Source organism: Poecilia mexicana, unplaced genomic scaffold (assembly GCF_051168715.1).
Source record: "Poecilia mexicana isolate PSO_F unplaced genomic scaffold, ASM5116871v1 scaffold_22, whole genome shotgun sequence".
Classification (NCBI taxonomy): domain Eukaryota; kingdom Metazoa; phylum Chordata; class Actinopteri; order Cyprinodontiformes; family Poeciliidae; genus Poecilia; species Poecilia mexicana.
The window spans coordinates 5,512,926-5,540,464 of NW_028263391.1; the positions used below are offsets into that span (position 1 = coordinate 5,512,926).

Consider the following 27,539-nt stretch of genomic DNA (forward strand, 5'->3'; position numbering starts at 1 on the left):
AAGCGTTTTAAATAAACTTGTGAATTCATAAGTCCTGGTCAATAGTTCATCTACATTCATGGGTGTGAATGTCTGGGGCTTCAAATAGTCATCTGAACCGTTCTTTCTCTAGTTTAAAACAGCACATTTTAAACTAGAGTTTTAATGCCAAAATCAGGCATTAGAATTTATTCAGAATGTTCTCTAATGCAACCCCACTTTTGATACATTTCCATTGTTGCAGGGAAAAAAAAAACACTTTTTAAAGCTGCCAAAAAGATCACAGCTATCTTCTGACGGGATACTTCTGGATATTTTCTCTTTCCTAAGCAGAACTTGTAGAATTCAGTACATTAGTTTTTCAAGAAACACATTGACAGCCCAATTTATCTCAATCTCAACCTACTGGAAGAGGCCTAAAAGCCAGGACCGTACCAGAAATTCAACTGCTTGTAGGTCACAAGATGTATAATTTCTCTAAAATTTACATTTATCCAAATATTAGATTGTATGTGTTTGAGCTTGTATGTGTATTCTCGTTTTTGTAATTAAAAGCAGCTGCTGAGTGGTACTTAAATCTTGGAGAGAAAAAAAAAAGAACAATTCAAGGACTTTATGAAAGTCCAAAATAACAGAATGCCTGCGAAGACTGGATAGACATCCAACTGGAACTGTGTCAGATTTTGGATAAATATCTGTTGTTTTTTGTGAAATCAAAACACATCAAGTTTTATATGTGCCGAGAAACAAGTTCAACTGACCATAAAACATCAAATTTGCGAAAAATATTTTTCTATAAATGTCAGATTTTCATTCCTATTAAGCTCATCAAGTGCAGGACCATAGATCCCGTCAAATCGACCTCCATTTTAGGTGAGTAAGATGGCTAACTTTTAGGAACAAAATAAAAGCAAAAACAAACTCCAAACAATTAAACTTTATTTTGTGTTGTTTTTTTAAAAAGCACGTTTATTAGTTCACCTGTCAGGGCAGAGCTTTCACAGAACACTAGCAAATCAAAGCAGTATGTACAATGTTCAACAACCTGGAGAGCAGGCAGTGAAATGCATCTGCCTTTTTCTCTAACAATGCCAAAACAAAAAACAAAGAAAAACAATAAAACCAAAGTTTTACCATGCTTGAGGTTTGTGCAAACTCTCTGCTCAAAAACTGGGACCTTATCATACAGACACGTACACTCGCAGACACGCATACATACAAGGTAGCAGCTCCCTGCAGGTGGAATGGAGAGGAGTATGAGCACGTATTTACAGTCTGGACGACCGGAGGACAAACTGTAGCTAGCTGCAGTGAAAGCTCGGGGGTTTCATAGTCTTTTACTTCACCAGTCCAATCTTCTTGGCTTCTGTTTCATAAATGAGTAACCTCCACATTTTTACTATGAAGACTTCTGCTTCTTCGTCGAGAACCTGAAACGAAACGAGACCGAGGGAAGATTCAAGTAAAGCTTGAAGAGTCACCCAAACGAAACCGGTAGTCCTGCTGAGACACATTTCTAGATTTCTGCAACATTCAGAAATATTAAAGCGCTCACGCAGCAGGAAGGATTTCTTTTAAAAGACCACTTTGTTAGCAGATAAATGATACCATCTGTCAAAATATATTTTGAAGAAGGGCTGGGCGATACGAACTTAAAATGTTATATTCTGTGGTACTGTTGCAGTAACGATAAAAGTGATAATATGTGTATTTTTTTATGTGATTGTATGACTGCATAACACAGCAGTGATAGTCAAACAAACAAGTACTGATTTTGAGAAACATTTGTAACATATGACTTGTATGGCAGCGATCATATAAACTGCACACAGGAAATTGATTTAATCATTTTTAAATTCATTGATACAGCTTTATTAAACAAATTGTGGATAAAAATAGTTTTAGGGTTTTTTAAATGTCACTGATTAGAATTTACTGTAACAACAATAAATCACTATACATGATAAACGACACAATAAATACCCACTTCTATTTTTGAACTGTTACTTTTATTTTCTTAAACAAGCTAGCCGTTTCATTGCTCCTTCTTTAGGTTATAAACACATTTGCTCATGATAAATTTGAGAACCAAAAGTTCACTTTAAAATCCTGATTTAAATCAGTAATAAACTGTGGGTGAAAGAAACATTTTAAAGCAGCTGTTCTCAGCCAGGAACTAAAAAGAAAACAACTAAATATTGATGTCTAAAATGATAAAATCATCAACAATCTTACCACTTTTTATATTCAACTCTTCCTACCTTCCTTCCATGTCTATGTGATGAAGTACTTGAAGTGTGCTGGATCAATTTATCTTCCTTATGAATTGTGTACAGAAGTAGATAAATCTTACAAATATTTTAATTAATTGTATATTATTTTCTAAAACCCTTGTAGTACAGCCAGTTTCCATTTATTCTGCTGCTGATCCATGTTAGGACCATCTGGCTCTTATGAAATATAACAGATTATGATCCCTGGCCAAACCTCTATAGCTCTAAGTGACCTTCTGCTGGTATATTATATTTATTCGTAGTAATAAAAGCCAGTTTTTCAAATGGATAACTATGAGCAGACTGTAGAAAATGTCTCGCGGCAGATGGCTCCAATAACTAAAGCCACAGGCAAACAAAGTGAAATGTCCTCCATCAATCACTGAATTGGATATGGATTTTTTTTTCTGTTACATATATTTTTGTAGATAATTATTAATCTAACTTACTTAAAGCTTTAAAAGGTATAATACTGGGGAATTGAGACAATATTGAAACATTTCAACATACCATAGCCACATCGTCAAGGATCCCCTGGGGAGTGCTGTGTGCCATTATCTGGAAGTAAAATGGAAAAACAAATGAAGTACAGAAGCATAAAAAACAAACTTATCTTCTAAAAAAAGAGCAAACTGATAATGAAATCTGGAAAAATGTTAGTTCACAGTTTTTTCAGTGAATAAATACAAACCTTAGAACAGACAAAATCAACCAGGGTGGGCTCCTCCTCCCCAATGTATTCAATGATCTTCTTATTAATCCACGGTCTAATCCGGCGATCCATCAGAGTCTAGAAAACACACAACAATATCCCAAAACTTCATAAATGGTAATATTTATAATATTTATGTATGTATTTAAAAAAAAAAAAAACTGTTATTTTTACCGAATCGACCATGGTCCAGTCCAGTGGGTAAGAGAAAAGCTCCGGCCTGGCAGTGGGAATTTTCTCGATAAGGCTCTTGATGTGCTTCCGCTTCTCCTCCGTGTTGATGTTGCCGCCCTTGGCGGCGGAAATTTCTGCCCCGTCGAGTCCCAGACTCTTGTCATCGTCACCGTAGTCCAGGGGAACCAGCTTCCTTTTGCGGGGCTGCTCGTCCGCTTCCTCATCGTCAAACTTGTTGAAGACACTGTCCACCGCCGCCAGCTTCTTTCTCTTCACGGCGTGGAGCTGACTAGGGCTGTTGGTCGCTCCTGCAGGAGGAAAATGAGGATCTACTCTGACTGAACGCTGCAGGAACAGGCACCTTGTGTTTACGGCAGAGTTTAGCAGGTCAAATTTAAGACTAAAAGCCACATTGAATTCAATTTAAGACCAAAAAAAAAACTATAACTTTTGGTCTGCATATATGTATTAATTCAATTCAGTCTTTATTAATAGGGATAAAAATTGCAATCTAGAAATCGTAATAGTGACTGGAAGCATTATTTTTTTGCACAGAATGTTTCTGGCATTGTGGGTTGGAAAAAACAAACATTGTCCGGCCAACTGGTGGGAAATTTGCGTTTACCCAAAACAGACACGGAAAAGCGAGCTACCTAGCAAAGGCTTTAGCTGCTACTTAGCAGTAGCCTCAATCATCTCGAGTCACAGAATGCAGTGAAGACGTCTGCATGTGGCTGAAACTTTTTCCAGAAAAATCCCATAAGAAGGAAAAAAAAAAAAAAAAACACTACACATTGAAAATTAAATAGTCTTGCTGGGACAAAATTTACAACCTGTAATTTAAAAAAATATTTGAGACATTTTAAGACCTTTTTAAGATCATCATGACCAAAATATAAGACTTGTAGCACAACAGAAATGTAGAAAAGAAAGTCTTATCTCTCAAATAAAAGCTTTTTTGATGTGAATGTAGCATCAAGTGGGTTAGCAACTGATGTGAGCGAGTGAAGAAGACCAACGTTGGTAACTGGCAATAAATAAACACCGATGATGGACACAGAAAAGCTAACGAGCTAGCTAGCAAGGGTATATTAGCAGCTAGTTAGCGGTGGCCTCAACTGCCTCAAGTCACAAAACGGGATAAAGATGTCTGTGAACCACTCAAACTTTTGCCAGCAGGAAAAGTCCCATGATAAGAAAAAAACTACACTTCCAAAACCAGCAGTCCAGCCAGAACAACTTTTAAGACCTGTGAATTTTGAATCTAATTTTAAGGCCTTCATTTCTAGACATATGAATTTAAGACTTTTCAAGGCTGCGCGGACACTCTGTTACGGTCTGCCGTTTCACTCACCCAGTTTGAGGCTGAGGCCGATCTTGGGCCGATGTTCCTCTAGCGGCTGGAGGTCGGGGGTGTTCTCTCCTGGAATGATTATGCCGCAGGGGGAATCGTTCCCAGGAGTGTTTGGAGTCGCATTCCCGCTAGCAGAAGAAACTGATGGGGCAATGGTGATCGGTCTCATCACGGGCTTGAGTTGGGGTTTGGCCTCTAGCGAATCTTCGGCGTCGCGGAAGTCATCCTCGTGCCTTTCGTTGGCATTCGCGTCATTGTTGTCGTCGTCCTCGTCCGAATCCTGCCGGGGGGGTTGGGACTTTGGCTCCACGGGTCTCTCGGAGGCTCTCTTCTCCCGCTCTCGCTCCCGTTCGTGGTGGCGGTCTCGTTCGTGGTGGCGGTCGCGTTCGTGGTGGCGGTCGCGTTCGTGGTGGCGGTCGCGGTCGTGATGGCGGTCGCGAACTTGCTCCAGTTCGCGGTCGCGGTGAGTTTTCTCCTGGCTTACTTCCTCCTCGGGTTCCAGGTTCAGAGGAGGCTGTCGCCTGCGCTCGGCTTCCTCCTCCATCTGCAGAAACCCAAAGCAGAGACATTCAAAGAGAGTTTTCTCCAGATCCAGTTTCAAGTCTTTGAGCAGCAAGTCAAAATTAGGCTTCAAGTCTTTTATGCCAAACAACGATTTAAGTCTCAAGATTCTGAGAGGCGAGTCCAAGTCAAGTCCAATCGGGACTGAAGAACATTTTCTTCCATTTAATCCACATACTGCTACATTGCTGATGGATTTTGAACTATCATCATGTAATGTTTTATCCTTAACTTTTATTCTTTTTCAATTTTCGACCTGCAGAAAATTGTTACAATTTTACAACCGAGAAATAGGGCCAGACTAAGAAAAACACTTTTTAAATCTTGACAACAAAGTCATGATACAAGGAGAATGAAGTCATGACGTTAGCAGAAACACAATGTTACCGGGGTAAAAAGTCATAAAATGACTAGAAAAAAAGTCAGTTTAATGCAAAAAAAAGAAAAAAAAGAATGAGTCCTTTCTTCAAAATAGACTGAGTCAATTACACAGTCATTCGAAAGTCCTGCTACTGATAATAATTTAATCCCTATATGTTAAAAGATCAATCATCTCCTCAGTTGTAAAACTGATACCAAAGTAACTTCCCAAAAAGTTCAACATTCCTCATTTTAAACTTTTATTTTTCGTGCAGCAGTGCTACCTCATTCTCCTAATATTATAACTTCATTCTGGTAATATTATGATTTTATTACTTTGATTTATTGTGTCAATTCGACTTAATTGCTGTGTGACTTTTTCTTTCAAGAAAAAGTTGAATTACAACACATAATCAGCACATCCTTCTGAGTGGAAGTCAGAGAGAAGTCGCATTCGTACTTCTTTTTAAGCCGCCTCTTTGTCTCTCAGCCTCCTCTCACATCGTTGAAACATTGTTGTACGATTTTGTCAACTGTTCCACTTGGAATATAACTTTTTTTTCTCGTAATATTATGACCAATATTATGACTCGTAAAGGATTTTTTTTTCCTAGCCTGGCCCTAAAACTCTGTTGTACAATTAGATGAATGAAAAGCATTACAAACACTACTTTAGTGATTATAATATAATGTTTATGCAGCTTTTGAACAGATAACCGGTGGCATGAATTAACACTCAGTAACACCTTATTTCCAGTACAACATGCGTATTAGGAAGCAATGGTAAACTTGAGTTGTCTAAATGCAGCGTTGTGTTTTCTTCTTCAAGAGTAATGATTTAGTTGGGTTTTTTAAATGTCACTTTAATCTATTTGTCATACATCAGTAAGATTTGTTATCAAGTGTAAAAAGTGAGCATGTTTCAAGGTAAATCACAAACCAGTGTGGCACAAAGTAGCAAATGAATGACGGAGGATCATCCATTTGGAAATGAGTGGGACACAAAGTGCTGTTACTTTGTAAAACTTAACTATTTTCATTAAATTTAGGAGAAAAATAGGTCAAACTTTATGTTAATGAATCGTTTACCCTCTGCAGCTCTGCATCTGGGTCAGGGTGACCCTCGGCAAGCAGCCTTTGTCTAATCTCTTCCAGCTCCTCCTTTTCCCTCTTTCGATCTCGCTCGTCCATTTCTATTTCCTTTTCGCGGTCACGCAGTCGCTTCTGCAAAGCGCTGCCTCTGAGGACGAGAGAAACAAAGAGATCATCGTCGCTTGTTGTTCTGTTTCTGACAGCAGAGCAGAAACACAGCATGTCAAAGCGCGAGTTCGGATGGTCGAACCTGTAGTACTTCGGATCGTCCCTGTCGTCGTCATAATCCTCGAGGAACTCTTTCAGTCTTTTGGCTTCTTTCATCTGATTTTTGAGAATGTTGTAAAACAAAAATAAAAGAATATGCAATGAAACCACAAATAAGATGACAAAAAAACCCCATTTATTTTTAGTGCGTGACGTGTACCATTTCACGCCGCCTTTCGTCCTCCCTCTCATTTTCTTTGTTGTATTCGCGAGCCTTCTTCCTCTCTCGGATCTCCCAGTTTTTGAGCCGCTTCACAAGGAAAAACAGAAACACACGATTAACATTAACACATCCTCCTGTGGGTTATCATTTACATGCAACACAAAAAGAGAGAAGTCGCATTCATACTTCTTGGTAAGCAGCCTCTTTGTCTCTCAGTCTCCTCTCAAGTCTCCGCCGCTCGTAGACATCTTCCTCGTCTTCGTCACGGTCTCGTTTTTTATCTTCCCTGTTTCTCTCCCTGCGAAGGCGATTTCAGAATATTCAGAGAATATTGTCAATCCAGGGCAAAACCATGAAGTCACAGACGTTAAGATCAGAAAAATTAGCAAAAAACATTTATTTGTTTTGTTTCTCTGAGACAGGCTACCCGTTACCGCGGCACCCAATTTTCCTGTTTCTTACCGCACAAACACAGTTTCAGTGAAACATTAACATGCACTCTTAATAAGCTTTAGTAATTGAATCTGAAGCCTTTGTTACTGAATTTGAATTATTCCTTCTCCTGGGTGGAGCATCAGTAACTTTTAAGTGTAAATTAAAAAAAAAAAAGAAATAGCAATTAATAGTGTGAAAATCTATAAGTAAATAATCAAAGTTAATGGGTTAAAATCTAGACCCTGAAAAAATATTTATATAAACTTATTTATATGAACCCCCCATTAATATTTGGTTAAATGTAACTTAGCAACTTTGTGCAGCGATCCACTAGCTTCAGCCATAATCCTGGGTGATTTCTTGACTTCTTGTCTTGACAGAGTTGTGTATAATGAAATAAATTTGTTGCTAAAATGAGCTGGAATTTGAGGTACGGTTCACACATTTCCAGCAGGTCGATTTCACCTCCTGCTTTGTCCATTAAAGCCCAATTCTGACGAGTGTTTGGGATCATCTCCCTGTAGGAACATCCAACTATGTTCCAAGTTTCAACCATCGGCCCCACGATTCACAAAAAGGTCGGCAGCCAGATGGTTGAAACTTGACTCAACTTGGTGTTTCACACTGCTCCACCAGGAGCTAGATTGTGAATGGACTGACGTTTAAATCCCTTTCAGCTGTTCAATAATGTGGTTTTTACTCCCAACAACTCTCACACCGTCGAAGCGTCAGCTGCACAGACCTCGACCTGCTGCGCGCTTCGCTGACATCTCGACTCCTCTCACGCTCTTTCGTCCGCTCCCGCTCTCGGTCCCTCTCCCGCTCTCGCTCTCGTTCCCGCTCCTTGTCCCGTTCCCGCTCTCTCTCCCTCTCCTTCTCCTTCTCTCGGTCGCGCCGCTCCCTCTCGCGCTCGCGCTCCTTGTCCCTCTCCCTCCGCTCCTTCTCGAGCTCCAGTCGTTCCTTGTCTTTCTTCCCTTTTTCCTCTTCCAGTTTCTGCAGCAGCCCGACGGGAGAAAGAAAAAAAAAAGTAGAACATTTGTCAAAGGACATTAAATATCAGAAAAATTATTGCACTGACACACACACACACTAAAAAGAAACCACACACAATCACCACATGATGCTGAAGACAGCAGCTCAGACTGCCTGTGTTGGGGATGTTGACATCCTACCAGGACTGACATTCTTGGACAAGATGGCCGCTCCGACTCGAGTCAGGAAATCTTCCTAGCCTTGTAGCGGTCCAACGCTACGGCAGGTTTGACGGATTTAAATTTAGGGCTGCAACTAACGATTCTTCTAGTTATCAATCAATATATCGATTATTCTGATAACTAATCAGATAACAAAAATTGGTGCCTTCTGCAGAAGTCGTTCATTACACAAATATTGGAAATACATTAAAGATGCACATAGCCCAATTCCTTCATCAAATAAGAAAATAAAACATTTTATTGCCTGAAATGCAACAACAGAAGCGTTCGCTCGATGATTTGTAGCAAACGACGCATCTACAGCAAAAACAATCCTTATAACACCAACACATGAAGACCTTTCTGACATCAATACAGTGAGGAGCTAATCTGGTTTTTGGAACTTGAGGAATTGTGGGCAGAAAATATTTACAGACAAAAAAATTTGTTTTATCTTCAATGAAAAATATATATATTCTTAGAAGCAATTAACCTTTCTAGTCCACTTAATATCAATAAACCACAGGGTTGATCTGTTAATTACTTTCTGAATGAACCAATTAATAATTGGATAGCAAAATGTCCTTAATAGGAGATTTATTAATTTTTTTCCATAATTTGAACCAGGTGATGCTAAAACTGACACAATGTAAAGACAAAGATTTTTTTTTTTTTATTTCTAAAATGTACATAGTTTTTGTACAGTTTTGACTCAGTTACCGCTCGGACTACGTTGTTCTTACCGAAAATTGTCCTTTTTTAATCAACTTTTCCAATTAACGATTAACTGATTACTAAATTAGTCGACGATTGTTTCAATAATCGAGTCGTCGCAATTAATCGGTTTAATCGTTTCATCTCAGTTCAGGTTAAACCATCAACTGTACTTTATTAACCCCAGGACTCCTGGGGAACCACGTTGAAATGTTGCCTCTGAGTATCAATGCAACATTTTTCCTCTGCCGATGTGATAAACTGCTTTGTGTTAGTCTATTACATAAAACCCCAATAAAAAGCAAGTTCTATGACGTCACAGAACGACATTAAAAAGCTCAAGCAGCATGAACGCTTTCACCAGGCGGAGTACGTAACAGGGCAGTGAGCAGAGGATATCTGCGATTATGCTCTGATGTAATAAGAGGCTATTTCAATAACAACTCGGCTGTGAGCTAAAAACTTATTGGTCAAATTCATATCCGCCTACTATTTTCCCCCCAAATCAATGTGCAGTCATACAAATGGACAAACTGCTAGTTTTTTTTTAAAAAGAACAAAAATTAAAACATGATTGACGTTGGTTTTATCAGACAAACAGCAAAAAGACAGAAGGACAAACACTAAGACTTAGGACAGTCTGCGTTGTGTTATTGAGGAAGGAGATTTTATACTCAATGGGCTTTTTGCCTACAAAGCTTTTAGAGTCAGAGAAGCTGCCAAGTCAGCGTTGAACCCATAGCATACTTAACATCGCTGCTACGTAATGGACTGCTCTGACATTACCTACGGGTGCCAAGTGGATTAATATAAGTCACAGCTTTACATGGCAAACGGCCCAGTTTTAAATAAATTACATAATCAGTACCGATGTGTTTTTTTTTCTGTCATGGTTATGTGAAATACAGGAAAGCATGTGTAAGAGATATTTGCCTCACTGCAGTGTAGAGGACTGAGGCTTATTTTAGGACTACTATTTTTTCCCAAGTTTACATAATCAGTAGAGGTGCAGTCTTCTGGGATTTAAAAATAAAAAAGCCTGACCTGCCGATTACAATTTTGGCCAATACTGATTTTTTATTTTTATTTTATTTGTCTGATAAGTTGGTAAATATGGCAACAAAGTTGCTAAGTTGGCAACAGCTGGAGCGACGATTGTTAACCAAACACGTGTAAACATGACCTGGTGGGCAGTGATTATTTATTTATTGTTTACATTTGCAGAGGAGATCAAATCAGTTTCACATGTCTGTATCATCCAATCGCCAAAAATTAAGGAACTCAGGTTCAATTTAGCGGTGCTCCACTAATAATAATACTTACATTTTGCACAAATGATCAAAAGTCTTTGCACAAAATAAGACGTAAACTCTTGCTTCTCGCTAGAATCAAAGAAAGTGACATTTTGTTCTTGAGCTACAGTTTTGCAGCTTGCAGGAGATGACCTACACACACTGCATATGCAAGGTTTCCCCCAGAAAACTTGCTAAGCCCAGTGGTTGGGGTGTCATTCGTCCAGCGGCCCGTCGTCGCGTTTTTGGGTAAAAAAATGTTTAAGTTGACAGGAAATTTGAAAAAATCACTTGATAATTATGTGTTATTGGAAGATTAATACCTGAACATCAACTATAAAATCTAAAAACATGCAAACATTTTAAAAAGACTTAAATAAATAAGCAATGCTAAGCCTGGCGGGGGGCGCAAGTAAAGCATGGTGGCCCGCCAGGCTTATAATACTGGGAGAAATCCTGATATTGGAGGAAAAGCAGGTCAATCATAAAGTCAGAATATTCAAAATAGCTGTGAAAGTTTGCTGTGACAGAAATGTCAAAATCATCTCCTTTAAATTCATTGTTTGACACAAGAAAGAAGTAGGGAAGCCATCGTACCTGAAGGTCTCACCAATCCAGTTTTAAAAATAGCAAGTCAGGCAGATCCAGAGTTCAAATTCAGATTTTATAAAAGCTTATGATAATTTTCTTAAAGAATTGCTTGAAATTTGGATCTGACAGGCCATATAAAGTAAACATGAACAGAGTATAAGGGAAAAGAAATGTGGTTGCTACATGTTATCGTCTATCCGTTAGATGTTTATGTTATAGATAGACCAACACAATGCTACTTAACACAAATGACCTTCATGATTTCATATTGTTAATGTATCAACTGATGCAAATGACACAGAAGATAAAAGCCAGGATGTCGGGACAGGACGGACATCCTGATCTGAACTCTATTTAAGGTCATATCAATGCGTCCAACTCGGCCTGCTTTTAAATACCAGCTTTAATGTGCTATTCTGCAGGCCGCTCTTTTGAAAATCAATGTGAGTGTCTGAAACTGGTTTGACCTCCCTTTGGATGCAATTTCTTTTTTTTTAAGCTACCATAAGCTTAACAAAAAATAAATATATATCATTTCTAGAGATGCAGCGATCACAGACTTTGTGGCGATTTGGAGATTTTGCAAAGCTCTGACCTGCTGATTCGCAAAAAATGCTACAATCAACATTTTAATAGTAAAAATTATAACTAATTCCCTAAAAAAAACACCTCTGACTGTTGTTTTATAACCTGAATTGAATTGTAATGCATGTCATCGTCTTTGAATCGGACTATCAGATTGAACTGAACAGACTGGATCTGCTTGTTGTGCAAAGTGCCTTTGAAATTACATTTATTGCGAATAAATATGAACTGAAAGACATGAGTTAATAGTAGGTTTGTTATTGATTCCTGAAGCGACTCAGCTCAATATTTTCGATTTCCAGCTGAAGAGTTAATGTACACATTTTCTTATTCATTTGTATGAAGTTAGCAATTTAAGCTCAATTTAAGAGAAATTTTAGATTCATTTTAGAGAGATAAACAATACATTCTATTTAATTAGACTGACGTCATTTTTATTACACGAATATAATTAAGTAACCTGCTACAGTTACATGATCCACCCATCCACTACAGGATGGTGAAGCTATTGTAGTCTTCGGTTCATTTTAAAAATGCATCTCTCGACTAACGGAAAGTATTTTTTAAATATTTTCTCCTTTTTTAACTTTGATAGCATCTCGACGCATAGCGACAAAGAAAGAGTAAAAGAGAGAAAAAGAAATGCAACATGCCTTCTATGTCTTCAGACCACAGAGTGCTGTGGAGAGGCGCTCCCTGCTTTAACGATGCTGTTAGCTGCAGTTTAAAAGGCTGCAGTGGTTAAACTCTGTGTACACAAACACAGATTCATGGATGTCGGGACGTGCAGAGGTTCACTGAGCTGCTCGCTAGTTTTAAACGTGACACGGTGCGACACGTTATCGAATTAAATAAAACTACTTCTCCAGCTTAAATAGAGCAATTTACCCCAACGTTAAGAAATGAGAGAGCTTACCCGCGTCCTAGCTGCGCAACCTTTTCCAAAGCTGACACAGTGAGATTCATTTTCACCAAATGAACTCTACCATATTGGTGGGGTTTAATCAATAGATTAGGTTTATTTGGAATTTAAACACGGCGTCCATAAGCTAGCATAAGCCTAACAGATTGTTTATCGAGTGTGAATCCACTTCCAGTGGAGGGATTTCGAAGTACAAACATAAGTTTTCTTCTTATGTACACAGCAACAGAGGCAGGTTGGTGCGTTACCTTGTGTGTGTCTCTGAATTTGCTGATCTCTCTGGATATGAGGTCTCTCTTGTCGTCCTCCAACTCCATGGCGTTGATGTCCTTAGAAAGAGGTAAAGACGGATTTGGAAACAGAACCAGGTATGGAAGATTTCATGACCAAAACAAAGAGTTCATGATCTGACTACCTCCTCTTTCTTCTCCTTGCGCTTTTTGTTGCGAGGCTGACCGTCGGAGTCTTGCGAGGGAGCGTTGAGCTCGCTCGAGTACTCTCGGATGAGGACGTCGATCGCCCCCTTCACAACCTGGTCCCGACGCACGGTTTCTTCATCGAGAACCTCCTCCTCGTCCTGCGTGTCGTTTTTTGACCCGTCTGTGGTTCCCTGGGTGTCAAAGCCAGAGAAAACTTTTTAAAAATACTTTCGAAAAGGATCAAATCCGAGCAAGCGGTCGCTTCACCGTCTGTTACCCCGTTGGCGCTCCTCTTCTTTGCCTTCCACTCGTCCAGCTGAGCCTTGGTTTTAGCGTCCACCTTGACCAGCAGCTTCTTGTCGCCTAAGAGCAGCTCATGCAGAAGCCTGAGAGCTCGGAGCGTGGATTCAGGCTCCTTATATTCACAGAATCCAAAGGCTTCCACACGTCAAGGGGTAGAAAGGATTAATTATTAATTATTATATATGAGAAAAAAAAAGTCCGTTGTTATTTTTGGACTGCATAAAACAACCAAAACTTGTTTTTCTTATTTTAAAAGCGTCAAAGAAAAGAGAGAATTTAACGACAATGACAGTATGAACACGAATATTACTAAACTATTTTAACAGTAATAGGTCTCAGGACTGGGCAGCATAATATATGTTAACAAAGGAGAAATTAAAAGTAAGGTTATCTTTATATTACCTTGAAGTTTCCCAGAGGCACCTTGGACCCTTTTCCAGCTCAGAACGATACCGCATTTCTGTTTTGATGAAGAACGAAAAATGTGTTTTAATTCATTGATAAAACCTATTTATTTATCAGCAACTTTTCCACCGGATGAACAATCCCAGCCAGCAGCCGTCATGGACATCAATGTCATAACATCTTGAACTTTGAGGATGTATTTGAGTTAAAAGGTACGAATTTATCCTTTTCTGGAACAATGTTAAAGAAAACAGACGTCAGTTTAATTCTGACAGATCAGCGGCGTGTGGAGAACTCACTGCTAGAAGCTGCCTGACCAACATGTCAGACGCTTTCTCAGAGATGTTCCCCACAAACACGGTGGTGGTGGGGCCCACGCCCTCGTCTGCGTCCTTGGCTCGGATGAGGACTGGGTCCTTCTTCGTGGTGACCGGCTTCTGTGCAATGGTGACTGTGGTCGGGACCAGCACCTGGACAGCCAGCGCACATTTTAGGTCATAAATATAAAGTAATATTAACATAAAAAGTATATATATGGTTAGTGGGGTCTTTTTTTTACTCACTGTGGGTGCAGGCGCCATTACGCCCATGTGAACTGGGATCATGGGAGTCCCTGAAAACGAGGATGAAAATGAAGTTAAGCCTAGCTGCTAATTCACACAGGGTTTCCCACAGTGTATTATAAGCCTGGCGGGCCTTTACTTGGGTCCCCACCAGGCTAAGTATTGCTTATTTTTTTATTTTTTAAATGTTTGAAATTTTTAAGACTTTATAGTTGGTATTCAAGTATTAATCTTCCAATAACTTATAATTATCAAGTGAAATTTTCAAATTTTCTGTCAACTTTAAACATTTTTTAACTCAAAAACACAGCAGTCTGCTGAATGAATTACTGGCCCAACGCCCATCCACCGGGCTTAGCTAGTTTTCTTGGGGAAACATTGTCACATCAAAATAAGACACAGTCTGGATGTTCATCGAAGTCTACAACACACAAAGTTGATCAGAAATCAAATTGTTGTGAGATGCTGAAGGTATGATATCAAATTCATACAATACCTGGTTAAAATAGTCTTGACTTTTGAAAGAGGCCTTAAATTTTTTTTTCACATTACAACCACAATCTTCAGTGTTTTTAATACTGGCCAAAAAGTCATAAAGTTCATTAATGCTTCAGCAATATTCTGAATTATTATTAATGTGCCTTTAATTACTTATGAACTAATGTGAAACTACTTTACCGTGTTTACATTCTGATAAACTTTGCTTCTGTGTTTCTATCCATTTCTCATGCATATGTCTTGTTAATGTAAATAACACATCTGTCAGATAATCAACTTAGTACCTGGAGGAACCGGAGGAGCAAAGCCCGCATACTGAGGAGGGGGAATGCCAGGGGGCAGCTGTGGGATGCCAATCGGAGGGCGGTTGATTGGAGGAGAGTAAGACATCCTGAAAAAACCTGGAGCCAAGAAGAAAAATGCTGTATTAGTGACAAAGAGGACACTGTTTACTGTTTCCCAAATAGGTTGAACGAGTAGCTACATTAGCAGCCGTAATAATAGAGTAAAAACAATACAACAGAGTGCTGTAGTAGCAACATATTTGGCAGGTTGTGAACGCGCTCATGTGAAATACTCCGCTACGTAAACTAGCTAAATTAGCTAAAAGCAGCTAACTCTGTAGCCCCATGCTAGTTCAGTTAGCAGCTGCGGCGCTCATGAACTGATTTACTCACCAGCAAAAAAAAGAAAGCGGCCTCCAGTTTTATGGCTTAACCGCACACAAAAGGCCCCCGAAACAACTACAGACAGGGGGACACACAGCTAAAAGCGAATATTATACTAGAGACCGGTGGGCTAAAGGAAACCCCTATGGTTGAGGGAAAACTGGGAAAGGAATCATGGGATAGCTGCACGTCAAAGGTTTTTTTGCCCTCCGCGCTGTCTTTCAGGTTGTATGCAAGCCTGTAAGGAAAATATGTAAAGGCTAAATTTGTTCGCCACAAACCTTAAAACAAAACATATACAATTCTCAAGTCTTTTATTTAAAATATAAAAATATACGTTTATTAATCTTTTTAATAAAATAATACAATGTAATGCATATAACAATGTTATTTCTAACACTTGCTTGTAATTTTAAGCATAATGCATTGAACTTCAGCAAAAAAAAAGACTGTTAAATTAAATAGTAATTTCAAACTTTTTTTTTCTTAAATTGTGGAATTATTCACAATTTATTCCTCAACAGTTAATTGACTGCAACCACATTCTAGCAAGCTAGTATACAGTTAGCATCCTAGCTTGCTAACTGTGGGAGGAGTACTTATTCAGTTTGGGGTCCGGGCTGAAAAATGTTGAATACCGATGCTGTAGAATCTAAATACTGTATTTTACTGTAAAGTCCAATAGATTGTGGCATAATTTTCTCGTACTACTGGTATTCTTCTTTGCTTTTGTTTTTTGTTTTTTTCACATTCTAAAAACTGGCCAGTGGCAAGAGAGTCTGGGATAATATGTTTTGCTCTGGAGAAGAGACTGTACAAGTACAAAAGAGAATGAGTCTTAGTGTAGCTTTTAAACCACGGTAGATTAATAAAAGTAATGGTTGGTGCTCTTTTTGTTTTCCACGACCTCAGTCAAATTTATCTTTCTAGTGAGAGAAGAAAAGTGCAACAATTACTGGATATTATAAAGACTTTAAGTATATGACAAAAAAGAGGCATTTTATAGCCATAACTTTTCAAAATCTTGACTTATCATATTACTTCCTTCCTGTATCTCTTTGTGATTACTCCCATTTCCAAGGCCAGAGTCTAATCCAACATTTATGTTGAAGTTTTACATGTTTACCAGGGGTTAGTTACCATGCAAGGATAGCTGAACTATCACATATCCAAAAGTTTATTGATTGTTTGATTTATTGGTCCATTGATTCATCCTTTTTTGTCTTTGATTTTACAATTCTGCATCTTAGTGTAATAAAACCCATGAACTCTTGTTATGTCTTTTACAGAATGCTCAAAGGTCCGGAAATAAATCTACATTAGCAATACACACTCAGTTAAGATGGAAGAAAAGTCCAGATTTGCGACCACAACTAAACAAACATTTTCATATCTGTAACTGCATTTAACGAGTAACAAAATACTAAAATGTAAAGCAATCTCAACCCCTGGCAAACAGTAACACAAGCACACACAAAAATCAATAAGCTCTCGAAACTGAGTGCATTCAAAGTTAAGTTTTAACAAACATTTGCAGGTTTGTTAAAAGTCTCTCTTCAGACTGCATGTTGGACTTCATCCCTTGACATGGCAACTGAGCCTCTTCTCTCGTCTTACACCCAAAAAGGCGTCTTCAGTTCTGAACCTGGGTTGGAAGTGTCTCGGTCAAAAGCTGTAATTGAAGTTAAGGTCATTATCGCGGCCAACATTTTAAGTTTTATCCTGACACAACCGACTGGGGGCGAAAAATACCATCGTGGGTTAGAAAAAAATACCCATTTTCAGACACTTGGGGGCGCCAAATATCTTACCTGGTTTTTAGTGTATGATTAAAATGGGTTTTCTCGCTGTCGCCTGTCTCATCTTGGTACCAGCCGGCATGTGGGGCAGGAAACGAGCACTTTGTGCGGTTCTTCAATGCCACGCGGTTCTGTTTAAGTTCTGCAAGCTGCAAACTGCCAAAGAACAGGTCAGCATGCTGAGTCATTCAAGGGAAATGTCAGATTCAAGTTCAAGTAGGTCTGCACAAATCAGGGCCTGGGATGTCATTGGCTGTAGAAAAAAAAGGAAACAGAATAACTGTTTTACAGACACTAAGATTTGAATAAAAATAGATTTTGTTGTTGTTTGAATAATTTCCATAAAGTCCTGTGCTCATTATGTGCTTTCCCAGATCTTACCTTTCCAGATTTTGTTGCTGCACATGTACTGGGTTTTTCTTTTGGTGCCCCTGTGAAATTCCTGCTTAAGTGTCAACCAAACATTGCAACTATAAGAACATCTTGATTAACCCTCTGATTTAAAAGATCTTTAAAAAAAATTTACTTCTTAGACTGAAGATTTAAAAAGGCGCAACTAAAAAAATCAAGCACAATACCGTTATCGCATTGCTTTGGCCCGAATGGTTCTAAATTTGGGTCCCAGGTTTATTTATTATGATCTTGTGCCCCATGGTGTCTTGCAAAACCGTCAAGGTTTTACTTTTTTATTATTTAAAATATGTTAAAAAATAAATAAATAAATAAATAAATAAATAAATAAATAAATAAATATTCATTTTTTTCTAAAATCTGAAAAATTATTTATGATTGTTTGCCGATTTATGAATGGATTGCCTTCTAAGCCCATCTATATTCAAAATGCATCATAAAGACTATGAACATTTAATGACCCTTGCATATAAATATCAATTCCAACTCTAAATGCATCAAAAACAAGCTTACTTTATTGTTTTTGTAAGTGTTTCCTCCTCTTCGTACTCTCAGTACAGCTTTCTATGTGCAAACTCAAAACACGAGGGTACGAGTTTGAACTGAAAACGTCATTCAAATAAATACAATTAAACACATTTTAAATTCAAATCTTGTTCCCCATAGTGATTTTATATAGCCTATTGCACTGTACTGCAGTGCAAAAATGTGAAAAATGCAGTGCTCAAATCACATTTTACAGATTGACAATGCAGCTGGTTAGGCTTGTTTTAGTCTGCCAAGTTTGATTCATGCCTGCTAAATTTATATGGCGTGTTAGAAATAATAATAATAAAAAAGCTTCTTTTTAACTTTTTCAATTAATCTAACATAAAAACGCATTTAAATTTATTTTATATTTTTACAGTGCGTAAATTGGTCTTGTAACTCAGGGTGTGACCCGGATGACAGAAATATACGGATGCTCGCGTGTTTTTACTAACATATCATAATGTTTTGGATCTGAATTTTCGGCCACGTGCACACCAATGGGCCAGGCCCATTGAGTAGTACGGTCCCGTAAGGCGACCCAGCAGTCTGGAAATTTCCACAGGGGTAGATCAGAGCTCCATGACCCATCTAAAAAAAAAAGAAAAAAAAAAAAGATCTTGGCCTACAGTTTGCATTAAAAGAAAAGACACGCCCCCACAAAAAAAACGATCCCACCGATTCCGACGACTACCATTGGCCAGCCCGAATGCGTGTCATTCAACGTGACGTCAGAGAACATGAATAAAACCAGACGAGCCCCCCTTTGATAAACTCGAGTTGCAACATATCAATAGCTGCCAGCACAGACAACATGTAGGTATGTAAACTTGCGGTTGTTTGTGTGACTAAATTAGGGCGTGTTGGCTCCGCTGCGCCCACTTCTGCGCCTCTTGCGCTTCACCTCATGAATATTAAGCAGGCTTTCAAACGCAATAAAACCCGACCCCCTCCTGTACGAACAGCATCCACCAGCGTAACGTTTCTCCGGGCTTTCATCAGAGATCTTTGCTCTGTGACTGAAGACACTGAGGATTTTTTTTTTTTTCATTTTTATTTATTTATTTATGTATTTTATTTAATATTTTTTGGGGGAGAGGATAATCAAAAAAAGAAAATGGCACTAAGAGGATCGCTTTCCCGTCTTCTCCGAACTCAACTCAGACATACCTGCCAGCAAAGCAGAGCTCAGTCTGTGGCAATACTGGGAGCCCCGTTCTCAAAAGGACAGGTAGAAGAATCTCACTTTTATTATTACTATTAGTCCTCTTTCATTCATTTATTTAATTTTTTGCCCCCTTTTCTACTTTGCTTACAGAAAAGAGGAGGAGTGGAGCACGGCCCCAAAGTTATCAGAGATGCGGGTCTCATCGAGAGGCTGTCCAGTTTAGGTAGGTGAAAAGCGGGGAAGGTCAGAATGGAGCAGCCGGTTCCGCAGAGTTATGCAACATGGGATGTCTGACACACAGGCGGCCCAGCGAGGGTTTTAACTTATACATCCGGTTTTCTCCGAACTTGTTACATCACCGCAAGACGGGATAAATATATACATACCCGCCGCGTAGAAGTGAAGTGCAGTTTTTCGTTTTGGTTTGCTCTGATTTGTTCATTTTAACTCTTCCGCCATCGCGGACGTTTTTAGAGGAGGGACACGTTGTGAGGTTTTTCCTCAATTTGACATCCACGTGGGGGTGTTAGCCCCTCACTGTTCCAAATGCTCGGAAGGTGACTCATTTCTAAGCGTTTTTTTTTTGTTTTTTTTTCTGTCACTACTGTTTTCAGACTATACGAGCATTTCCCGTTTATCCGCACTTAAGTGGCGCTGCGCCCTGGCGGACTGTGGTTACAGGAGCTGCAGGCCGCCAGCGGGTGGAGAAATCAGACACCACCTCAGTCAAAAAAAACAAAACAATGCAACTGCTTCTGTAACTATCTACGCAATGAGGATGTGCGTCACGATTAACATAGGACCAATGACCGCTACACGCTGTGATAAAGTTGTAGTCATCCGTGATTCAGATAATTGCGCAAATGTTGAATATTTCAGTGCCTTGCCAAGGGACTCCCACCATTTTGAGCATAATAAAAACAGAACTAATAGGGATTAGCAAAGTGGTTCATATCTTTTGCTCTCTTTATGAAGGGAAAAAAACAGGATTTTTTTTACAGTTAAAAAAAAAGTGTGCTGTTTGTATTCAACCTCTCCTCTCACCCTGAAACCGCTAAATAAAACCCAGTAAAGCTAATTTGCAGTCAAATGAGTAAACTGAGGTCACCTGGGGGTCATCTTAAGTACTGATGGTTGGGATGACCAGGGCCGGTTCAAACCTTTTTGGGGCCCTAAGCAGATTTTATTTCGGGGCCCTCCATACCAACATGGCAAAACCAGATACTTCATCGTTCCTGTAAGCAACACTATGCCTGTGACATACCAACTTTTATTAGCATCAGTTGTAATTAGCTTGCATAATAATGTCTTTGTTACTACAGCTGATGATTTTAACCTTAAAGGAATAGTAAACAAGCAAAGATGCTCAAATTAATTAGCATTTTTTTTAAAATGGCGATTGGTATTCAAGTATTGCGTGTTGTTTAACTATTTGAAAGTGACATCTGCAGACAAACAAGTTAGCAACTTTAATATCTGTTGCTTTTAAAATGTGGAACAGGTGTGTAAAATGTGCCAAATGTACAATCTACCGCGACAAAAATCAAAGTTATTCTGTTTTATTTGGTCTCATAAGTACGAAATATTTCATAAACAGCAGGTATTTAGCATCTGATACACAACAATGTTCCTTATCATGCATTTTAAACCTAATGATTATGTCAGTCAATACAAATCGCACTTGGTTAGATTATTAAACTGTAATAGTTAGAGAATACAAATGTGGTTTATGGGTGGAGGGGATCTTCTCTGCTGGGTCCTCCAGTGAAATTATGACACTTTTTTAAAGTATTGAAATAAATGTGAAATATGTTTCTGAAATTGTTTATTATTATGGCAAAAATGGTACTTCAAATTCGCTGTAACACTGACAGCTACAGGAGATATCTGCTGCCCAGAGCCATCACTAGCTACAGGAACTCTTTGAGGAATTTTGAATTAACATGAATTACGGCAACATTTTAATTTCTCTTTGGGAGCTGTCGAGTATATTTGAATTGAACCTGAATAGTTCAATTCAGGTTCAATTGAATTGAACTATTCAATTGAACCTGTCGTCACTTCCTTGACGACAGGAAGCTGTCGTCAAGCGATGTGGCGCTTATTGGAAATGGCCCTCGCTAAACTACCTAAAGATGGAGGTGGAAATTCTCTATTCAACACCGGAACGACCTCAACTACTTTTTACTAAAAGTTGATATATTTATGTGCAATACAACCTAAAACTCCCCCCCCCCCCAAACAAAAAAAACACACTTTTTATTGTGTAATAACAGTCTTATATATGTCCCCAAGGACCTCAAGTCAGAAGAGAACCAACACGAGTCACTGGGTTCAAACATCGTCACCTGTGTTTTCTTTTCATTACAATGTTAAAAATTCAAGTGCACTTTAATCTCGTTGAGGCGTGCCAGATGTTTTATGGCTTCAAAGGAAAATACATTTGGCAGTCATCAGCATAGCAATGAAATGGGATTTGTGTCTTCTGAATATTGAGCTCAAAGGTAGTAAATGATGTGGTTGAACAAGTTTTTTATCCAACCTTAGCTAGCCTAGCGACAGTCCTAGCTTGCTAGCAAGATGCGCTTCTTAACCCCAAACCGGTAGTTCTCAATGAAGCGCAGATCTTAGCTGGGGTTGTCATGGAAACGTTGTGCACGCCATCTTGTTTGATTTACTTTATCGTCATTCCACAAAGACATGACAGCGAATTTGGCAACAAAGCATCATTGTTTGGCTACCAGAGTACACAGAAAAAAATACTGAAAAACTACAAGTGTGACTAAAAATGCATGTAAATATATAGAAATCTAGAATAAGCATACAAATAGATTTAAAATGCTTATACATGTTTCTTTCTAGTTTGGAAGGACAAACTAGAAAGACAAAATGATGTTGGTAAATGGTTCATTTCCAGTTTAGTTGAGTTATTTGGACTTATCAGTTCCACTTGGAGAATACGCAACGGTATTTACTGAAATTGATCCAAATAAAAAGTATGGCAGGCGTCACCTGTTCAGCACCTTTAACTGTACGTCTATAAATAAAGAAGGGGAATGGATTGAGTGTTTTTGATGCCAACTGCTCTGTGAAATTATATAATAGCCTTCGTAGGGGTGTTTGCTTTCAATCTGGCAAGGCGTAAAGCAGCGACTGCCAAGTAACCTGACCAGCTTTGCTCCCAGACATCAGATGAAATCAGAAGGCAAAGTTGCATGTGTTGGATATTGACTTTTACAGAGTAAGTCCGACATAGTTTTAAAGCTAAAACTTTAAGGGTTTTAAGCTAATCCTCGTGAAAATAAAACGTACCCAATTCACTCCTCGTGTAGACAGCTGTAATTTGCATTGTAAGCTTTGTAATATTTGGTCTAGAGAAGTAGGTGTTATGCTGTAAAACAATGTGATTTATCTACAATAAGTACTTTCTATATGAATCCTACAGATGTGATCATTTCTGTTGTAAAGTGTACTTAAATTAATGAAACAAATAAAAGGTTTGCATTGCAGTCAACAGGACGATTTAAGCGTACGTGCAAAAACTGCTGTCATGAATAGCGTGGCTATCTGATGATACAACTATTACGAAGAATTACGAATGAATGTCTTTCTTTTCTGAAGTGGCAAGTACACTGTGTAAAAATGGTCAATGTGAGAAGATTTTTCTCAACTTCTTCATCAAAAGATCTTAACTCATTAAAGCTTAAAGGCAACTGGAGTGAAAATTTGCCTGCCAAAGGCGGAAAAGCCTCAACTGCAGCGTCAAGAACAGAGTCCAGTATCTGCAACTGAACACCAACCCATCTACACATCGTACCATCCCTGAATCTTAAAGCAGTTTGTTCATACAGTGTCTTATGTATTTGTGCCTTAGCAATCGTAGCATGACCTTCTGATCAATAAGCAGCATGCTGTAAGAGTTCTGAGTTGGGGATTTGAACCGGATTGAACAGAACCAGCAGAGAGACCGTCCACGCTCTCCTCAGTCCGTCCTGCAAGAGATGCTCGCTGTTGCATCAAGTCAAAGCTATTCCTGTCCTGCCTCACGAATAGTAATCAACCAGGCCGGTAGCCCTGAGATCAGCGGAGTAATCCTACACCGCTAACAGGGTTTACATTTTCAACCCTGATGGCCTTTAAACATGGCAGATTGTTCACAATCTATCATCCTCCCTGGAGTGAGTTCATGGTTGTTGTTTTTCTTCTTCAAGTTCTTAAGTCTGCAGCAACTTTGCACGGTCACTGAAACTCGAGCGCCAGTGGGAAACGGGACAAGTGGAAAGTGCCCCGTCACTAATGTTCCACGGCAGCCGGTGACTCAACCCTCTTAAAGGCTGCAGGGTCAGGCAAATCCCTGAGGAGGCGTCTGAGACACTGACACCTGGTGTTCACACCGTGCAACTGTCCAGATTGCATTGAACAGTTCAGGGTTGGCAGGTTTTATGCTCTGCAGATAGCGAGAGGTTTCTGATACGGGCGGCGGTCCAGGGCGGTTTCTCTTCTAGGGCGGCGGGGGCATCGTTGTTTGCTTTTAACTGCTTAGAACGACATGTTTAGTTTTCAGCGCAAAATATTCAAGTTTTTAAGACTAAATATATATGTAAAAAATATATATTTCTTTTTTTTTTTTTTATAAAAGTTGCGTACTGCAGCTTTACTCTGGCTCGTGATGAAGAATGACGATATATTTTACTTTCTCAGACTACTCTGTTCATGACTTCGGTGACCTCAGCTTCCACCTCCCGGAGACGGACGAGCCCCACATGAACGTGAAGTCCCCGAGAAGCGTGGGCGGCGCCAACCAAAAGCTATCCCGCGCAGTGAGCAGAGCTGTCGGCGCCGGGCACACTGTGGTCATGTTGGGGGGAGATCACAGGTATTTATCTCCAAAAAAGAAAGAGAGAGAGAGAAAACAGCACTACACGGAGCACACAATATTCTGCGCGGAGCTCAAACTGCAAACATTTACGACTGCTTCTGACCTTTTGCAGCCTCGCTATTGGATCAGTGAGCGGCCACGCTCAGCAGTGCCCCGATCTGTGTGTCATCTGGGTCGACGCTCATGCAGATATAAACACGCCCATGACGTCGCCGTCAGGAAACCTCCACGGCCAGCCTGTGGCGTTCATGCTCAAAGAGCTGCAGGACAAGGTGAGAAGGGTGGCGAGGGCAATGGCGTCTTATAGGACTGCGTATCAGGGTTCATTCATTGTAGATAGAAATAACAATAATAATAAAAAAAATTAAGTAGTGGCAAATATCTACTAAAAAAAACTCAGGCCAGGACATTTCCGAGCTTCAAAAGTTGAAGATTTTCTGGAAAAAACCCTCAGAAATATAGTTTGAAAAAGTTGAAAATATTTTTACTTTTGAATTTCCAAGGATTTTTTTTTCTTGAATATTTCTGAATCTCAACATTTCTGATCTTTTATCAGCAAATGTTCAACTTTTCAAACTCAGAAATGTCCACGGTTCTTTTCTAGAAAACTTTGGGGATTAATCTCAAAATTTCTGATTTTCTTTGGAACTCCTTGCTTTGTCTAGAAAATCTCAGATTCTCTAGACAAATTTCCCAGGAAATTTACCCTTCTATTTTTCATTCCATCTACCTTAACTTGCAGTTGTAACTTCATGGCAGTAAAGTAGCTCGCAAAACTATTCATAGCCCTTTAACCTTTATCACATGACGGTTTAAAATGACAACCTTTAAGTTTGGTGTTTTATGTGATAAACCAACACAAAGTACTGTATAATTTTTCTTTTTTTTTTTTTTTACATTTTACACAAATTCAAATCCAAAATGTGGGAAGTGTCTGTGTTCAGTCAGTGCTTCATAGACCCGCCTTTCACCAAGCTGAAAGTTTTGCCCTTACGTCTTTGCTAAGCAACTTAGTTCTGGAATGTGCTTTCATCCAAAGCAATTTGTTGCGGTTTTCTTTTAGCATTATCGGCATTTATCTTATTTTATCTGCTCTTCAACTCTGAAGAATTTCCTCATTCCTCATCCCACGGCAGATCCAACATGTTGGTGGCAATGTTGGAACTTGCAGTGTAATTTTTCAACCACGAACAGCATCTTGTATGTAGGCCAAGCAACATAAGGCATGTGGTGGAGTCTACTTATTGAAGAGATTATGTAATGTTGGGGTTCCAAAATAAAAATGGCTGAAGACAAACTCTCAACACAGTTTACATATTTTTTTCATTATTATTTCTAATCAAAACCCTGAAAAATTATTTTTTTTGTTTCTTTCTTATTTCCTTGTTTCACTGAGTTCTAGTTTTGAATTTAATAACATTGTTTCCATCTACACACCCAGATTCCTGATATTCCTGGGTTCTCCTGGACTAAACCGTTCCTCTCTGCACGGGATCTGGTGTACGTCGGACTACGGGACGTCGACCCTGGAGAGCAGTGAGTACCTGAGTACCTGCTTCTACTTAAAATATCTTTGACGTGTAACAGATTTTTGCTTCATGCAAGCATCGCAAAAAACTTCATTTGTACATTTTGTTTCAGCCACATCCTAAAGAACCTGGGCATCCAGTACTTCACCATGAGGGATATTGACAGACTCGGCATCCAGAGGGTCATGGAAGTCGCTCTGGACCATCTTCTGGCAAGGTAGCGAATACCTACCGACCACGATCGGTGTGCTGATTCAAATTCAAAGACACCTTGAATTCACCTTTTTGCCTTTACCTGCAGGAAACAGCGACCGATCCACTTAAGCTTCGACATCGACGCGTTTGACCCGTCTCTGGCTCCTGCCACAGGAACACCGGTCAACGGCGGATTGACCTACAGAGAGGGGATCTACCTGGCAGAGGAGATTCACAACACAGGTACCAGCGTCTGCAGCAACAGTCCTATATAACCGTGTAGATCCTTGACTTTTGGAGTCCAACATGTTCCTGTGTCGATGCGTAGGACTGCTGTCGGCCATCGACCTGGTGGAAGTGAACCCCGTCCTGGGGGCAAACCAGGAAGCGGTGGAGGCCACGGCATCCCTAGCGGTGGACGTCATCGCGTCGTCCCTGGGCCAGACGAGAGAGGGCGCTCACGCCTCCATCCCTGCGGAGAAAAGCGACACGGAGCAGCTCTGCCTCTGAGAGCCTCGAGAATCGAGAGCTGTCTGAACTTTAAGCCATGCCTGATCATTCCATTGTTTTTACTTTCTGCTGTTGTTTAAACTCTGGTGAAAAGCAAGGAAATTTCTGGTTTCAAAAGCAAAAGAACAAAACGAAAAGGCTTTAAAAGTCTTCATGTGGGTCGTGCTGAGGAAAACCTTTAACGTGATTTGTAAGGACTGGACGATTTGATGAAACTGCTGCTTGTCTGAAAAGCAATACTAATCCACTTTTATTTGTAGGAAGTGTTTTTAAAAAATAAGGAGGTACCTGCCTCAAAGGCATGACATAGTTTCACTTTCTTTAAAGTTCACAGTCTGATGTGAACTCTTATTGTTTCGTGGCTGTGCCAGATAGTTTAAAACTACTGTAGTTACGTCACTTTTTACTTTTGGACCAGCTGTAGTTACTGTATTGAGTTTACATTGGTACCAGTACATGCACTTTAAATATTTCAATAAATATTTAAATAAATAAATATCATTAAAAAAACAACATTTAGCATTCACTCAAACGCTGGGGGAAAAAAATACATATAATGTATTTACGTTAGACCTGTGGTGGTTTGTTGCTTCTGCTTTGAGATCAAGACTTAATGATTATTTACAAAGGAAACTTACTTTGGTCTTCCATGATGAGTGTGAATAAATGTTGGTTTGTATACATCTCCTGTTGTCTCTTTATTTTTAGTTTCATGAAAACATGGCTCAACCGTCTCTGCGAGCAGGCAGATGTCTGACAAAAAGTCTAACGTTAGAGAAAAGGAGAAACTCAACCCTTACATTGGGTTGTTCGTGTGTTTCATAATGTTTTGGTGCCGGCACAAACGGATACGGTCCCCTTATTCAAGGTCACCTGTGTTATAAACCCAAGACAAACTGGGAAAGAGTCCATCTGAAATCACTCTGTCAGTGTAATTCTTAGTCCTATTTGTGCAACAGAAGAACAGATGTTTGAAATTACTTTCTTCTTTGTGTTA

General features: G+C 39.3%; 2 protein-coding genes across 2 annotated transcripts; one reads left to right on the forward strand and one right to left on the reverse strand.

Moving 5' to 3' along the window:
- Positions 1-901: 901 nt before the first annotated feature.
- Positions 902-15,705, reverse strand: rbm25a (RNA binding motif protein 25a). The gene is made up of 18 exons (XM_014994854.2): positions 15,533-15,705; positions 15,140-15,256; positions 14,358-14,407; positions 14,094-14,264; positions 13,792-13,849; positions 13,364-13,524; positions 13,083-13,277; positions 12,916-12,996; positions 8,113-8,363; positions 7,122-7,233; positions 6,933-7,022; positions 6,756-6,829; positions 6,503-6,653; positions 4,493-5,036; positions 3,139-3,446; positions 2,944-3,042; positions 2,763-2,810; positions 902-1,409 (listed from the first exon to the last, which is right to left on the reverse strand). The coding sequence occupies exons 2-18, from the start codon at positions 15,243-15,245 to the stop codon at positions 1,317-1,319; spliced, it is 2,592 nt and encodes an 863-aa protein (XP_014850340.2). The 5' UTR covers positions 15,246-15,256; positions 15,533-15,705; the 3' UTR covers positions 902-1,316.
- Positions 15,706-19,032: 3,327 nt separating this feature from the next.
- arg2 (arginase 2) lies at positions 19,033-27,225 on the forward strand. Its single transcript, XM_014994848.2, has 8 exons — positions 19,033-19,492; positions 19,580-19,652; positions 24,131-24,305; positions 24,421-24,580; positions 25,750-25,844; positions 25,950-26,054; positions 26,139-26,275; positions 26,361-27,225. The coding sequence occupies exons 1-8, from the start codon at positions 19,169-19,171 to the stop codon at positions 26,540-26,542; spliced, it is 1,251 nt and encodes a 416-aa protein (XP_014850334.2). The 5' UTR covers positions 19,033-19,168; the 3' UTR covers positions 26,543-27,225.
- Positions 27,226-27,539: the final 314 nt, after the last annotated feature.

What these genes read in the sequence shown, in the direction of transcription:
- arg2 (XM_014994848.2), top strand. Translation starts at nt 19,169, where the DNA reads ATGAATATTAAGCAGGCTTTCAAACGCAATAAAACCCGACCCCCTCCT. An exon ending in CCCCGTTCTCAAAAGGACAG is followed by an intron (nt 19,493 to 19,579) that starts GTAGAAGAATCT and finishes CTTTGCTTACAG; the next exon opens with AAAAGAGGAGGAGTGGAGCA. An exon ending in CGAGAGGCTGTCCAGTTTAG is followed by an intron (nt 19,653 to 24,130) that starts GTAGGTGAAAAG and finishes TTACTTTCTCAG; the next exon opens with ACTACTCTGTTCATGACTTC.
- rbm25a (XM_014994854.2), bottom strand. Translation starts at nt 15,245, where the DNA reads ATGTCTTACTCTCCTCCAATCAACCGCCCTCCGATTGGCATCCCACAG. An exon ending in TGCTCCTCCGGTTCCTCCAG is followed by an intron (nt 14,408 to 15,139) that starts GTACTAAGTTGA and finishes CCTCGTTTTCAG; the next exon opens with GGACTCCCATGATCCCAGTT. An exon ending in TTGATTTTGTCTGTTCTAAG is followed by an intron (nt 2,811 to 2,943) that starts GTTTGTATTTAT and finishes TTTTACTTCCAG; the next exon opens with ATAATGGCACACAGCACTCC.